The sequence below is a fragment of the Bos mutus genome, chromosome 7, assembly GCF_027580195.1.
Source record: "Bos mutus isolate GX-2022 chromosome 7, NWIPB_WYAK_1.1, whole genome shotgun sequence".
Lineage (NCBI taxonomy): Eukaryota > Metazoa > Chordata > Mammalia > Artiodactyla > Bovidae > Bos > Bos mutus.
Genome location: NC_091623.1, coordinates 33,448,105 through 33,465,199, shown reverse-complemented (window position 1 = coordinate 33,465,199; position 17,095 = coordinate 33,448,105). Strand labels below are relative to the sequence as shown.

The following is a 17,095-nucleotide window of genomic DNA, read 5'->3' as shown; positions in this document are numbered from 1 at the left end:
ATACAGCAGTATTACCAAGTTCGGTGACTTCAGTGAAATCCTAGTTCTTGTGTAACCATGGGAAAACGTGACTTGTACTGAACTTCCTAGTTAATTTCTAGGGAAGATATTGCAACAGCTATGGCTAATACGATGAAATTTTATCTAATATCTAAGATGAGCATTGTTGAATACTAAAATAGTTTCCTTCATTCTTTCTACTCTGAAAGCTAAAAGTAAAGGGACAAAGAAACGAGTAAAAAAATAATTTGCCATTTAAGTCATCCTCTGATTCCAGAAATAAAATATTTTAATTCAATTCCACTGAAAAAATAAAAGCAGTTTCTTTACTCCGACAATGAGCACATTAACCACATTTTCACATACAGAAAGCTTGGGTACATTCAACTGTTTACAAAACATGTCTCCATAATACATTTACATTCATGTCAAGTACTGACATACTAACTTATATAATTGTACGTATTTGTGACTTTTGCATCTGGTACCTTTTAAAATGAACCTGTAATAAATGCTTAATTTCTAAAAGTCAGTTCATATATGATGATTTAAGGTTAGGAGAGTTTCTACGAAGAATTTTAATAGATGCATTCATACAAGAATTCAATAATTTTTCTAAACCTAAGTCTCAAACTAAAGCTTTAGCAACTTAAGTTACCTGACTAGCAATGGATGAATTCTTATCAAGATGTACTGTTTGGTTTATAGTTTAAGTCATTTGAACTGGTTTATAATTATTTGTGCATCAGGGGAAAATAAGCACCAAGGATAATAAATATTTTTCAGATCATAGATGAAATCACAATACAATAATCTTAATGTCCCTCCAAAATCGAATAATTTGAAATAAGCATTTATTTCAAATGATCAATCTTTAAATTATCTTAGTGAGATCAACTGATATTCTAAAGATAAGAATGGAAATGGTAAAAATAGGTGCCACAAATAATATCTACTGACAGCAGAATTCAGATATTCTCCTTACACTGATGAGGTTCATTTTGGAACTCAGTTTTTCAGATCTAAAAAGAATTCTGAAAATAACTAACAATTATAAACTTGTCAACTATATCTCTTAAAAAGAAACTCTAAAGATGTCTTTCTTGCCAATATATGAAACAAAAATTTTCCTTATGAACAAAAGCACCTTATGGTGAAGAAATATATAAAGAAAATATTTTCTACAAATTAATGTACAAATTTATGTGCATAAAGGTATAGTTATCCCAGATGCACATATTTTAAATAAAACAATAAAAAATTCAAAGCACAGATTGAAAAAATAACCCATATGCCAATACTCCAGTTATTAAATATTGCAGCATATATGTAATTATAACAATTGGGGGAAGGAAGTTTCTACTCTAAACTGTGGTCAGTGAAATCTCTTTGGAAATATGCTTTTTAAGAAGTCTCCAGTACAGACATCAGATTTCAAGCTACAGGACTTTACAGCCAAGATGCAACCCCGTGAAAATGAAAATGTACAGACACCACCTCCCAGACTCTTCAGTAACCATCACCTCTGTGTGAGACGGGTAGGCTTTCACGTTCTTTTTCTTTACTGCGGGCACATGGCAAATATCACATTAACAACAGACCTTTATCACTGTAAGTTTTGCTACTCATAAAATGCTAATAAACATTGTTTTCAAACATTTCCAGATCATGACAAAAATTCTTTACCTGAATATATACAAAGAATTCTCTTGATTTAATCTATCTTTAAATGAACACAGAGCTGTACAAGGAGACACAAATTACTTGCTTTGATATTTTTCAGTCAAGGTTTATTACATGCCTTTTTTTTTCTACTGAACATGTGATTTTTACAAGGAGTTCCAACTTCTGCTTAGAAGATTTCATTTTTTTTTCGAAGTATTTTTTTTGTGTTCGTGCATTTCTGTTTTGCTAGTCACGCCCTTTTTCCGCGATGAGGTATTAGGAACAGCTGTATTAGAAGGTCCGCTGGGAGCTATACAAAAAAAAAAGAAAAATTACGGCTTAGATTTTCACAAGCAATCCAATTTCAAATAATAAAAAACAATCAACAAAAGATCAAATAACACAAAACTTCTTTTTCCCTACATTCTTCATGGGAAACTAATTTCTTTGTGACTCCCAGGACTGCAGACCACCAGGCTCCTCTGTCTGTGGGATTCTCTAGGCAAGAACACTGGAGTGGATTGCCATGCCCTCCTCCAGGGGATCTTCCTGACCCAGGGATTGAACTCGCGTCTCTGACATCTCCTGCATTGGCAGGTGGGTCCTTTACCACCAGCGCCACCTAGGAAGCCACAATGACTATGCTCCTGCTGCTGCTAAGTCGCTTCCGTTGTGTCCTACGACTATGCTCACAGCCTTCAAATTTATACTTCTGGCCCAGGTCTTCTCCCTTACCTCAAGATCTGTATATCCTACTAGAAACCTCTATAGAGATACTGGATAGGAAATATAAACTTAACATGTTTAAAACTGAACTCATCAATTTCCCTACCAACATCTATTTTCTTTGGTATTACCTATCTTACCACTGTCTAAAAAGCTGAAAGATTAGAAAACTAGAAACATTCTTGACTCAGGAATCATCCTTTTATATCCAAACCAACCTTAAGCCCCAGTGAGTTATCAAAAAATTATTCTAAGCCAAGTTACACTTCTGTATGGATGGGTAAGCTCCTGCAGATGAATCTTCCTGCAGATAACAAGTATAAGCTCAGAATAAAACATGAAAAAAAAAATTATCTGAAGACACTGAAGAGGGAACAAAGGCAGTGATATACTAGAAAAGAATCAATACTTAGAAGAAGGCAACAACATGGAATTAGTTTCCCTGTCCTTTAAAAGAAAAAAAAAAAAGCTTTGGCTTAAGGACAGGGTCCAGTGTGCACCATGTAGAATGCCTAAAACTGCAACATAAAACTCAGTCTTTCCAGTATGAAGCACCAGAAGACAAGTACTGAGGCAACAGTTGTGGCTGGAAAGCCAGGTAGGAAATTCCAATTCTTTGTGTAAACACTGATCCAATGTACGAGTTCAGCAGAATAAGCTCCAAATAAGTCCAGTTCAGGCTAAAGCCAGTAAAATGAAATGTGAGCTGTCAGTTATGTCAGGGGGACATAGTATCACAATCTAGGTTCAGCCAAGGTTAATACTTTGCTTTAAAAAAAAACCCCAAACAACCCAACACTCTTTGTAGGAACATAAGAGAAACAACAGAGTCCAGAGTTGATCTAGAATACAATCCAAAATTATTCAATATATGAAAAACATGAAAAAAGACTTCCTTCTTGGGAATGGGTAAGTTCATAAGAGATCAATCCTGAGAACACACCTGACTAATAGACAGGAATTTTAAAGCAACTATTTTAACTACACTCAAGAACAAAGGAAAATATTCGTATAATGAATAAAAATACAGGAAATCTCTGAAGGAAAAGACTATAAAGAATCAAAACAAATGCCTAAAACTAAAGAATAAATACCTGAAATAAAAATTCACTGGATGGTTTAATAGCAGAATGCAGATGACAAGTAAAAGTGACTATCAACCAGGATTTTATTACCAAAAAAAAAAAGTCCAAAGCATGCCACAGTCAAACTTCTGAGACCCAAAGATAGAGCAAAAACACTGAAAGTTGGCAGAGAAAAGAAATCCCACTGCATACATAAGAACTAGTCTTCAAATTAACAAGGACTTCTCATCAGAAACAAGGGGAATGAGAAAAAAGTAGGACAACATCCTTAAAATGCTGAAAGAAAAAACTTTAGAGATTCTCTGTCCAGCAAAACTACCTTTCAAGAATGAAGGTAAAATAAAGATTATTTTCAGATATAGTAACAAATAAGAATCAAGATTGCCGGGAGAAATATCACTAACCTCAGATATGCAGATGACACCACCCTTATGGCATAAAGTGAAGAGGAGCTAAAAAGTCTCTTGATGAAAGTGAAAGAGGAGAGTGAAAAAGTTGGCTTAAAGCTCAACATTCAGAAAACGAAGATCATGGCATCTGGTCCCATCACTTCATGGGAAATAGATGGGGAAATAGTGTCAGACTTTATTTCTGGGGGCTCCAAAATCACTACAGATGGTGACTGCAGCCATGAAATTAAAAGACGCTTACTCCTTAGAAGGAAAGTTATGACCAACCTAGATAGCATATTCAAAAGCAGAGACATAACTTTGCCAACAAAGGTCCGTTTAGTCAAGGCTATGGTTTTTCCAGTGGTCATGTATGGATGTGAGAGCTGGAGTGAAGAAAGCTGAGTGCCGAAGAATTCATGCTTTTGAACTGTGGTGTTGGAGAAGACTCTTGAGAGTCCCTTGGACTGCAAGGAGATCCAACCAGTCCATTCTAAAGGAGATCAGCCCTGGGATTTCTTTGGAAGGAATGATGCTAAAGCTGAAACTCCAGTACTTTGGCCACCTGATGCAAAGAGTTGACTCACTGGAAAACTCTGATGTTGGGAGGCACTGGGGGCAGGAGGAAAAGGGGATGACAGAGGATGAGATGGCTGGATGGCATCACCGACTTGATGGATGTGAGTCTGAGTGAACTCCGGGAGATGGTGATGGACAGGGAGGCCTGGCGTGCTGTGAATCATGGGGTCGCAAAGAGTCAGACACGACTGACTGACTGAACTGAACTGAACAAATAAGAAATATAAGAAATAGTAAAAAGATTCAGGTAGAATCCTGGCTGAACAGAAAAACAAGAGAAGACAGTCCATAAATCAGTTTAGAAAACTGTGAGTATCAAATATATTTTAACATACGTTAGGGGAGGGGGGATAATTAACAAAAGAAAAAATACCTCAAACATATCAATAGGCTACAGTAACAGATTTCCTAGACTGTAATCATCCTACTTAGAAACAGATTTTTTACACCTACAAAGCAAGCTATTACTACTCCTCTAACTGCTATACGGAATCCACAAATTCACACACACGCCTAACCTGGTTTGCTGCTTGCTTTAGTACTCTTGATGCTAGCTGGTGGTGTTGGGAGGATCTTTGCAGGTGTATATGTATTTAAAGATACTTTTCTTCTCATTATTGGACTGGAACGTGAAGTTAAAGAGGCTGAAAAAGAAAAATCAAACAAAGTAATTCAATAATTTTCTGAGGCAAGTCTATCAAATTTAAACTAATCAGATTATGAATAATTGAGTCAGACTGTCTTCCTATTAATATAGTACCCAGATGAGATTTATTTTCATGCAAGAAAATGTTAAAGACTCTTTCTTCTTTCTAATTAAGGTGGGGAGATTGAAAAGTGAAAAGTACAAGTAGGTACATTTCTCAAGTATGAAGACCTCTGGAATAGGACAGGCTGCAGTAGGGGGTGCTACTGGCATGAGCTTTTGGGGTCCCAAACAAATGATGGCGGAGGTAACAAAAGGCAGATTTGTCAATTTTTGGAAGAGGGCCTGATCACAGTAAAGAGTGTGTCTCTGAAAAATCAGTGTGTGGAACAGACGTGGCAAATGTGCCTGCAGTGGTTGATAACTACGCGGAATGAATATAAAGTTCACACTGGCAGAATATCAAAGTAGTCGCTAGTGAAATAATATACAAGTGACAATGGACAGGAGTTTGAGTGAACTCCGGGATTTGGCGATGAACAGGGAGGCCTGGCGTGCTGCAGTCTATGGGGTCGCAGAGAGTCGGACACGACTGAGTGACTGAACTGAACTGATTAAAAAAAGTTGCTTAAAATATCTCATAAAGCAGCACATCATTACTTAGCTTTTTTCTGCTTACATCTTCTATTATAACTTCCAACCTCTAACTTAACCAATTAGTATTTTGAAATTGAGGGTCAGTGCCTTGGTGTAAGGCAGGAGGAATACTGGAGTGGGTTGCTATTTCCCACTCCAGGAGATCTTCCTGATGATATTGAACCTGCGTCTCTTGCATCTCCTGCATTGGCAGGCAGATTCTTTACCACTGCGCCACCTGCGAAGCCCTAACTGGCACCCTATTTTCTTTAATATTCAAAGAGAATGAACAAAGCCACACACTTTAGGAGACCTTGGTTTTAGTCTTGCTTGACCACCAACTGGTTGATTTCCTGAATGGTGTCTTTAAGTCTCTCCATTAATACAGTAAACTTCTCTAAAATGAAATCTTACATAAAGTTGATCAAAGGAAGGCCTAATAATTCAGCTTCTTTCTCTTCCTCATGAAACTTCCTAAAGCTCTTGGGAATATAGTCTGAACACCAATGAACTAAATAAAATCTAAGGTTTATCCAGTTTGATGAACTGCATTAACTGTATTTATTTTCTCATTTAGTTTTAGCTTTAAGTCACTGATTGAAGATCTTCTAAATTCAAAACAGTTTTAATGCTTACCCTAAATGGCACCCCACTCCAGTACTCTTGCCTGGAAAATCCCATGGACGGAGGAGCCTGGTAGGCTGCAGTCCGTGGGGTCGCTAAGAGTCGGACACGACTGAGCGACTTCACTTTCACTTTTCACTTTCTTGCATTGGAGAAGGAAATGGCAACCCACTCCGGTGTTCTTGCCTGGAGAATCCCAGGGACGGGGGAGCCTGGTGGGCTGCCGTCTATGGGGTCGCACAGAGTCGGACGCGACTGAAGCGACTTAGCAGCAACAGCAGCAAACACTTATTTACTAATTATAGTCTTTCTTTAATCCCTATTTTAAGATTATAAATCCCTGCCCCAAGGAAGCACGGAGTATAAAGTCAGGTAGAAGAAAAAAATGAGAATTTATTTATTCAGATTCTCTCTTGTATACCGAGGAACAGTACTGGCCTTTCTATTAGCTAACAGAGAAAGGAAAAGGAAAAATGTCCTTCAGTTTCCTCACTTTGACTGTACATCTTGCAGATTATTTCATATGGATTATTATCAATTCTCAGCATCAGACAAATTCATATGCACATTTTAAAATGGAAACCGACTTCTCCAAACCACGTCTAAAGTGAAATATTTTAAAACATTCACACCAAGATACCTCTGCAGTTGAAAGCTGACCTCTGCCACCAGACGTGAAAGAGAAAAGCAAAAATGCAGAGGGCACTATGTGGACAGAATATACTGAACAGACCTCTGTAGAATCACACGATGTGGTGGCCCAGGAAAGGGAAGAGAGTCACAGCAACACATGATGGTGGCTTTCATCCCAAGACCTCCAATTTTATTCTTTGGAAAAACACATTTACAGTATTCTTACGAAATACTACTTGGTATGTGCTTAGTCTCTCAGTCATTTCTGACTCTTTGAGACCCCATGGACAGTAGCCCACTTTTTCAGACATATGACTAAGACTAGTAAGACTCTTAACTCTGAGCAGAGCATTCTCTCCCAAAACGAATGCTTCCTAAACTGGAATTCCAGTGTGTCAAAGTATCCTACAGTGTTGAAAATGACAACAGCCAGCTGACTTCTTATACTTAAAAAGGAAGCCTTGAACATTTCCCAAACTGAAGTCCCTGAGAATAATTTTATACAATATTTAAATGTGTTACCAAAATGTTTTCTCAACAAATAAGTTTTGGAAAATGTGGGTATGGAGTTTTCCTTATAATAAAGTTTCCAAAACTGGCTTAGCCACAAATCCCTTTACTTTACACAAAGGAATTAACCTCTTCAGAATATTTCCTACAGAACACAATTTGAAAAACTGTTGCCCTAATTTGCTCTGAGTTAAGAGCTCTGAGTCAAAAGTATTGAATGGATGAACACGTGGGCATTAATGCAGACTAATATCCCGTCTTTTAAAAAAAGCTTATTATATACAATGACAGTAGAAAATAAGACTATGATTTTGTATTATATATTGCTGATTTCTACTTCTGGGTCTTAGATTTCTTCCTCCTTTTGGTAAGAGAAAAAATTTGGGGAAAGAGTCAAGACAAGTGGTACACTGCACATTATACCAAAGAATTTCAAACAATGTTCTTGTATACCCCTTTCTCCCCTAAAATTCTACTTACTATCACTACTTGAATTTATATTTTCATAATTATTTCATATTCAGATAAAATCTACTGTCTAAAAATCAAATAATAATAATAATTTTCCTACAAGTTTCAGGGGTCTTCCGTGGAACTTCACTTGATGGAGAAGCAATGGAAGCAAGAAATTCATCCACCTGCTTTAAGGACAGGGCATTATGAAGAGTTTCTAGAGGACAAATAGATGGCACCATCGAATACAATTCAAAACCTGAGGGGAAAAAACAAAAACAAAACCAAAACCAATAGTTGGATATCTTAAAATTCATTAATTAAAAAAGAAGATCATTGCTTAGGACTGGACAGTTTAGGTCTTTTCAATCTGCCACATGCAAACACACAAGATCTCTGAAGTCATGACACCAGATGCTATGCGGTATGGGGCCGGAACAAGATGTAACAAAGACTTCATTTTAAATATAATCACAAGGTACAGCATGCACACGATTTCATTCTGTATTTGGAAAATCTAAGAGTAATACTTTAAAAACCTGGGGTAATAATAAAAAACAAACAACAAAAAATACAGTGTTTTCACGGTTTTTACTTTTTAAAATCAGGTCTATTTGATTGATGAATAAGCTGATGCCATAATGTGTCCCTGATGCTGGAATGCTAAAGGTAACTTCTTGGTAAAAAACAATTAAGTAATTGCTTATGAAGAGTGATTTTAAATACTTTTCTAGTCATACCAAGGCCAACAATACCTCTAGTGTGACCCCAAAACAACATCCATTCATTTACACTGAAATTAAAATTTCAAAACATATTTCACCTACCTTGATTGAATTAACACAATTAATTCTATTGTTGGAAACTGCTAGCTGAGTGAAGTCAGGCCAAGTAAAAAGCCATACAAAATACAAATATTTCTGCATTCAACAATGGCACACATACAAAAATTTCATGAAACAAACCATGCAGGTATGTATCAATACCATCCATGAAAGGAAAGCACTTAAATATACAGCTTCTTTAAACAAATAGGACATAGGTTATTTACTTTTTAATAAATATTGCGTATTTACATTTTATCCAACTGAATGGCTTTTAAAATTATTTTTAGATACAATTAAAATACCAAGTCTTTCTGCATCTAATTTGTCAAGAATTTAAACTAATTCTCCTCCAAAAAGAAATACTTTTAATATTTAGTTTCTATATAAAGTCTAATATTTTTAACTTAAAAATTAATTAAACTTAAGTTGATTGGAAAACTTTCTGCGTCAATAGACATGTGCTCATTTTAACACTGACTTATACTTAATTTTGGGAGAAAATACTGACCTAAGAATTGTCTAATTCTTAGTTGGAATAGGGAAACTCTAGTTAAAAGAGAATCTAATTTTTCAATGAAAACAACCAAAGGATTTACAAAACTGCTATGTTTGATTTCCAGGGGTAAACCAAAGCATGACAGAACATTACATATACTTAAAACAAAACTATAATACCATAATAGCAGCTAAAGCACCTAAGTTAAGCACTAAAGAAATTAGGCTTGCACAAGTACTACTTTTTTTTTTTTTAATTACAAGATTCATGCAAAAAGGCGCAAACCCTTTCCTTGCATTAAACACTGTGCCTTTTTAAAAAATCCTTTCCTCAGAATGTTTATTAGTTTTTTGTAGAACTATTTTCCTGCATTTGCTTGTTAAATTTTGTAACAGGCAAATGACAATATAATCGAGTCCCTTTGGACTATATCTTTTTCCATCTGTCTATAGTGAACTTTTTCTTTAATGCACAATGAAAGGGTTAGCGCAGCAATTTAAAAAGCCACCTTGCTGTCATGTTTAGAAACTATAGAAACATACCACTGGAGCCTAGAAACTCCACAGAGGCAACGGACCAGCACCTATAGAGGTGTCGGTGTTCTGCACAGAGGCCCAGAAAATAAGGTAAAGCACTGTCAGAAGATACTTGTCTCACCATGTTCCTTGAACTAAAGATGAAGGCGAGGGGTTAAGTCCATGATACGTGTTAAGATGGAAAAAACACGAAAGTTAAGGAAAATAAAAAGTAAAAGAAAGAGTCAAATGACAATTCATAAGACAGGTAAGACAACACAGCAAAAAAAAAAAAAAAAACCCAAGAGAAATATTTCTAGAGTTGAAAGGGATGCATTTTATAAGCATCAAGTCACAATGTGTGGGAAAATCCATATTTTTTTAAAAAAAAAGCCTAAATTAAAAGAATATAAAATTATTTTCTGTTAAACTTAACAAAGGCTTTTTTTTTTTTAAAGCTTCAATAAGCAAATATTTCTCCTATATAAAACTTGCAATACTGGCACAATAACACATAAGCACTCTGCACAAAAACTACAGTCAGTCTTAAACCTTCAATGTCTCTCCTTCAGAATTTTGTGATTTTTGGTTTTTCTTGTGACTTCAGTTTTCTTCTAAGAAGTTCTTACAAATGTTGGTTCTTTAGAAGCTGTAGCTGTATCAAATAAGGATCTTTTTCTTCAAAAAGACGCATATAAACAGATACAATGGAGGAAAAGAACATTTAGCTTTAAGGCTAAATTTTCACTTGTTGAGAATTGGATCTTGATACTCCACCTTCAAGAAGTATTAGAGCAGTTACTTAGGTGTCCTCTTAAAAAGATTCAGAAGGAGGGAAATGACAACAAGCTTGTGTTCAATCCTTGAGCTTCATAAAAGTTTTTGAAAAACCTGACTTGAATTTTTGAAAGACTTACAATTAAAAAGAAAAAAAAAAGTTGCAGGGATTAAAAACAACTTCACTCAGAATAAAAGTGAAAAAATGTAGGCTTTCTTTGAAATTCTTTGATTCTGAGTTATTTTTAAATGATTAGTAAATATTCCCTTGTCCCACAAGAAAAAAACTCTATGTAAGAAAGCTGTAATAGTGCAAAATTCAGTGTGTAAGGAATGGCCACAGAATTTTCCTCTTCGGGCTCAAATACTGAATTTAATTGAACTGGTTGTCTAGATTTTTAGCCTAATCTTCCTGTGAGTAGCCCTCGAAATTCTAAAAAGCAAGGTACCTTTCCCAAAACTGTTTGCTTGACAGAGGCAAACCACACTGCCATAGGAGGACTAAGTGAATGCTGAAAAATGTTTTCAGCGTGCTCCAGACAAAGCTGGGGTTTGTTTAGACAATCAGGGATCAATAATGTTACACAGTGAAACCTGCATCCCCTGGTTCCCAAGAACTTTTCAAGGACACATCTCATTTGGCTATTTGACAGGTATGATCCTGTATTTTAGATAAATAGCTCAATGAAACAATCATGTGATCAGAAGAGAAATTCAGAAGATCATTAAATTATTAAGAATTAAAAAGAAAATAAATAGTATTTATTGTTACATTTTTAAAATTATGTAGATTGATCACTTGAGAAATCAGAAGGAAATTTTAGATGCTAATTAAGTATTAAAACTCATCATTGTGGTCATTTAAAAGTTTGATGAGTAGTGCTAAATTATTGCATAAATTACAGCTGAAAAAGGGAGTCAGACAGTATCAATATTTGGGGTGAACAATAAGTTAGAATTGTATGCCAATTGAAATTAAGGATTGAGCAATGTATGATACTGTATATCCCACATGTTAGAATCAAAGAAAAATAAAAAAGGATGAAGCAGGGGATTATCTTTTAAAATAAAAGCAAAACGTACCATTGGTTGGGTGTCGAGCAAATGAGATAGAAAACCTTTTAACAGCAGAACCGCGTGTGGCGTCTGAGAAAGAGAAAAACAGGTACCTGAAATTCGTAACAGCTACCAAAAGAAGGACACTTAAAAAAAGAGGAGGAAAAACAAATATATAAGGAGGTTAGAATTAGGTGACATGCAGAAGGGACAATGAGAGAGGGAAATAAGCCAAATACTGGTTAAAAGAAGTAAAATGGCTTGATGATAGAGGCAAAGTGTTCAATAAAATATACAAAAGAAAGAAAAGCAGGATGAGCTGGCAATTCTGGTAAATCCATGTTTTACTAACTAAAATAAACTTGTGGATACATGAGAAAAAGTTTTAGAAAAGCTAATTTCAAAAGGGCTATTAAGTACTCCTATTAACAAAAGGGGCACGCTTTGATGAGCCTCAAGAGACTTTCTGAAAAAACTCAAGGTGCATTAACAACAGTGAGAAGATTTCCTTCACCTAGGGATCCTAAAATATTCTCATCTTATGTTTATTCTTACAAAAATAATGCCAATATGTTTTCTTATAAACATCCCATTCACTTTATTTATTTAGAAGTAAAATAAGGGTTAAGAATTAAAAAAATGCTTAAAAGATGAAATAAATTTATTCTTTATAAAATGGCTTATTAACTATTTAAAAGAATATACATGATATAGTTCTAAATTTCATATTTCAATGAAATACTCATTGAACAAGTACTGTAAGTCTAACTATAATTAACTGCTTGATGAAACATGGACCTAAGTAGTGGATAACAGAGCACACTGATAGTCACTTAGGCAAAGGGTGATGGGATTCCATGTGCATCCGTCAGTGGCCTTAGGCTTGCCTTTGAGAAGTATTGCTCATGGGTGTGTGCATGGGTGCAGGTATGATTCTGTGTGTGCATGTGTGCACATACCATCTATGCAGCCAGAAGAGGTCAGCTTTTTTTACGATGAGTACGAGCATAATCCTGTAGGTTAGGTGCGCTTGAAGAACCCCCGAGCACCGAGGTGCTAAACAGGCTCGCACAGTGAGACCCTGATGGGAGTTAGAGAAAATACATACAGCAACGGGTGTTCTTCTGTTCACATTGGGAATTCATGCAGCATGCAACATGGCTCTTACCACACATATCTGGCAGTGCCCTCAACAGGCTCACAATTCACTTATTATGTCAACTTAATACAGTCACCACCACCATTTATCATATGTACAGATGGAGGCATTTACACTGGAGAAAATGTTCTTTGAGGAAAATAATATACCCACACAATAATTAGACATATACATATTAAAAGTATTAAAAAACACTATCATAAAAATTAATTTAGGATGATAAGGAATTTTGTCAATCAATTTGTATGAGCAGGCAACATTAAAAAACCTCTCCTAGCACAAATTAAATCATATTAAATCAATATTTTTGAATGTATATCTGTGAATGAAGAAGCTTTCCTGATGCCCCTGAATGTGAGTTATCAATATCTGTTATGAAATAAAGCAAATCAAAGTTTACTTATTTGCAAGAAGACCAGGTGAAACATTTCCTTTCACAATGTGGTCATTCGGCCTAAATCACTCTAAATTTCTAATACTTAAATAACTTAAGATCTTAATTAATAAGAAGCCCAATTTGATGCTTAACTTGTAGTAAAAGTCTTTACAACCAAGGAAAGCTTTTACCATTAGGTAAGGATTAAGTAAATTTTTATCATATACATTACAATATGTAAAGAAAGGAGTTGTGTGTGTGTGTGTGTGTGTGTGTGTGTGTATCTGGCAAAATACCGTGGGGATATCAAAAGGTATCGCTGTAACATATGTATAATTAAAGAAAGATTTTTTCAAGTATGTAGGTATCAAGGGACCATTCATATACTTAGAATAGAAATAATAGTACATACATAGTTAAAACATGAAATTTGTTGTTATTAAACTGATTTAGACAATTATTTACAAAAAATGTCATTATCCGATGTAGTTTTAAAATCAATAATGATTTTAAAACCAAAATAAATTTAGAAAGGTTTTCTTCAACATTGCTTTGCTTGAGTGTTAGCCAAGAACCAATTATGTTCTATAGGTCAATAAAAAAATCAGCACTGCCACTAAACATTAGTTTTGCTTTGGCTTTCCTTAAGAGATGACCAAAAAGATCACTAGTATACCTAGACAGGTAAATAACTAGGTAAATTAATTTTAAGTGAAATATTCTCCACTTGAAAAAATTTTTTAACCAGAAAAGTAGTTCTTTTTGTATGCAGTAGCCTATTTTCAACTTTATCAACTGGGAAAAATGAAGTTTCCGTCCTAAATTAAAACATGCTGGGATTTTAACTTATAGAATACAAGATTAAAAATGAGCACTGGCAATTAAACTGAGCAGTTTATGTTATGGGCATTCAAAAGCATTATAAAACAAAATTAATGTCATTTCTTGTTCATTTCATCAAAACTTTACTGTGTATTTCCAGCTTTACAACTCAACATTTCTGAATTAGTGCATGTTAAATAAAAACTAAAGCATAGCATTTGGTCATGCTTTCACCTCTGAAGAGTTTTACATGTGTGCAAAATATTGAGTTTAAGGTTTGGAATACAACTTCCTTCAGACCACATACCTACAGTAGGGTTCTGCTTCTGTTCTACAAGAGTTCTTGGTGTTCGCAAGTAGTTAGCATTTTCAGATACAACCTGCACAAGGAAAGCAAAATAAATGAAGTAAAACAGTAAAATAAACTAAAAAGTCCATATTTCATTTGCAGCCTGTTTCAGACAGACAAAGGTTAATAAGCTGTATGATAAATATTAGTAGAAATACACAAGATATGAAAGATCATGCAAGATCCCCTTGTGAAGGGAGTCCATTTCATATGAGGTCCTTGCAATGAAGTGGTGCGAAGCAGGCATTCAGAATAAATATCACGTATGAAACAAGACAGATGAAAAGAAACAATTATTATAGACTGATATAATTTCACTCTCTCTTAAAAGAAGCCAAATGCCCACTCTTAAACAGCTCCTGTATTTGAAGGGGGAAAAAACAATCACAAACAAAAGAAAAGACAGACAGAGACTGTTGAGATCACCATACAATTACTGATCCATGCACAGGCTTTATCAGAGTAACCTTTGAATATTCACAGCCTTAATGGATACCATAATCCCTTTTCCTATAATCAATGCATTGTATTTCCAAAAGGAAATTGCTGAAGTTCTTGGAAAAGTCATGTGTAACAGCAGACCTTCCATTGTGAAAAACCCCCAAAACCCACAGTATTTTAAGTTTCCAAACGTCACCACAAAAAGTCCTTCTGAAGTCATTTATTTTGACTCCTTTTGTTGGGGCATATTGTTGATGGGCACATATACATTGTCCCCTTTTATCTTAAAGAAAGCATTAATATATTATACAGCTAAAAAAAAAAACCATATTGTACATAATTAAGATAATACTTTCAGATAATACAAAGTGAGGGAGAGAATCACCAGTATTCGATGTATCCTGCTAATTAACACAGGGCCACATAAATCTGGGTATTAAAAAAAAATTTTTAGGTTCTCAGCAAATTCCAAATGGAATCTATTTTTTAATTATGGAGGAAAACGTTATTAAATTTCCTTACTATAAAATTTTATAACTTTATTTCTGAATATTTTAAAGGACAATTAAATTAAAAAATTTTTCTTTCCTTTTAAAAAAATTTTATTAACAAGCTAAAGTTCCAGGAATGTAAATTTTATTGACTAATTTTAAAATCCTGGATATTTAACCCCCTCCAGTAAAAATGCTAAACATAAGCAATTTAAGTGGTTTCTTTCCCTCAAAATATTGTCAGACATCACAAGTGTTTTAAAATGAATTCAAAATTAAAAAACGGAAGGATTTACTCTGATGTAAAATATAAGGGATTAGATGTCCTCCAAGACAGCTGTTTGTTGCTCTGAATGCGGGGAGGAAAAATGTTTAATGAAGTAAAGTTTAAAAACCTGTTGCCATGAGCCAAAAATACTGGATGTGAAAGCCAATGATTTGGGGGAGACAGGGGAAGAAGTGATTTGTTCCCCTGATCTGCGTCTTCGACGCCCAGTGCCCACACCACTGGTGTAATGCAGCCAGGTACCAGTACCCTCTGGGCTAGACACACTCAGGGGGCTCTCTTCCTAGAAGTGAGAAAAGGGGCAAAAAAAAAAAAAAAAAAAAGCAGAGCATGCAAAGTTAGATACAACAGAGCCAAATGATCAGAAAGAAAAAAAAATACAGTTTGTTTGTGCTTATCAATTTTTTAAAAAAACTATTAAACAGTAATTTGGGAGCCAAATATTTTAGTATTTGAGAAATTGATAGGACTCACTTATAAATCTAATTGTGAGTAATAACAATTATGAGAATTACTTTCTTATCTTAAAATGCAAAATATTTATACTGCTTAATAGTTGTCCCTTCTCTCTTAGAACTGGAAAGATTTTAACAATTTTTTATCTTGGCAATGTTAAAAATTTGAATGTATTCTGCTTAATTTTAGATATTTAAGAGGTTTTATGCTATACTGGGTAAACTTTTCAACCCAAAGCACTAAAGAATCCTTCAAAGGGTTAAAGAGACTTCAGTGTATATAATGTATAAAGGAAAATTTGTTTGCCAGACAAAAAAATTAGAGATCATGAGATGGAGGATTCAAATTGCACTCGTCTACACTTATATGCTATCTATTTATTTACGCCTTCCAAAGATTATTTGTAGAGTTCAGTAGACAAAACATGCAGCAAACATTCTCATATTATATGTTTGCATGTTCAGATTTCAGACAGTGAGGACACAGTAAAATCTACTTGCACAAAATGAAGAGAATAGTCTTTTTCTCTGTGTGTCTTTGGGAAGTACAAACTTCTGATATCCATGGAGATGATGGACGCTGGAAAAAGTCTTCAAGGTTTTACTTGAATAATTTCCCTTATGGAAGTAAAAGTTTAGCATGGCATAGAAATAACCTCTTGAAAGCAACTATTTAAATATTTATGAGAAAAAAGTTTAGCAACGTGTTCTGTGTTTTAAGAGTTAACAAAGGGCAATGATTTTGTTGACGATTTCACAAATATAGTTCTGTTGGAAAATGTAGTCAAGGAATACATTTACTGTATCAATGTTACAGAATTTTTTCGGAGTGTAGAAAAAGGTTTAATGGTGAAATTATAAACAACCTGATAAATTACAGATTGCTTTGTTCAAAATCATCAAAATCACTGCCCTCACACAAATGATATTTTAGGTTATATTAATAAATGTCATTTCCCAATTTTCTAAAATTAACCCCAGGTTTCTCATTCTTAAATTAAGCTATAATAGAACAAATAACCTCAAATTCTACAATTGTTAATCATCCTCTTTTATAATTAACTTAAAATATCCCATTCACGGGAAACCCTAACTAGTA

At 34.6% G+C, this 17,095-nt stretch overlaps 1 protein-coding gene across 1 annotated transcript in view; it reads right to left on the bottom strand.

The window, feature by feature from the left end:
• Positions 1-266: 266 nt before the first annotated feature.
• Positions 267-17,095, bottom strand: part of PPIP5K2 (diphosphoinositol pentakisphosphate kinase 2) — an 83,093-nt gene continuing 66,264 nt past the window's right edge. The window contains 8 exon segments of the mRNA XM_070373187.1: positions 267-1,975; positions 4,963-5,088; positions 8,065-8,205; positions 11,645-11,707; positions 12,577-12,607; positions 12,610-12,698; positions 14,282-14,354; positions 15,651-15,824. Coding sequence (XP_070229288.1) covers positions 1,863-1,975; positions 4,963-5,088; positions 8,065-8,205; positions 11,645-11,707; positions 12,577-12,607; positions 12,610-12,698; positions 14,282-14,354; positions 15,651-15,824 — 810 coding nt within the window. The 3' untranslated portion in view covers positions 267-1,862.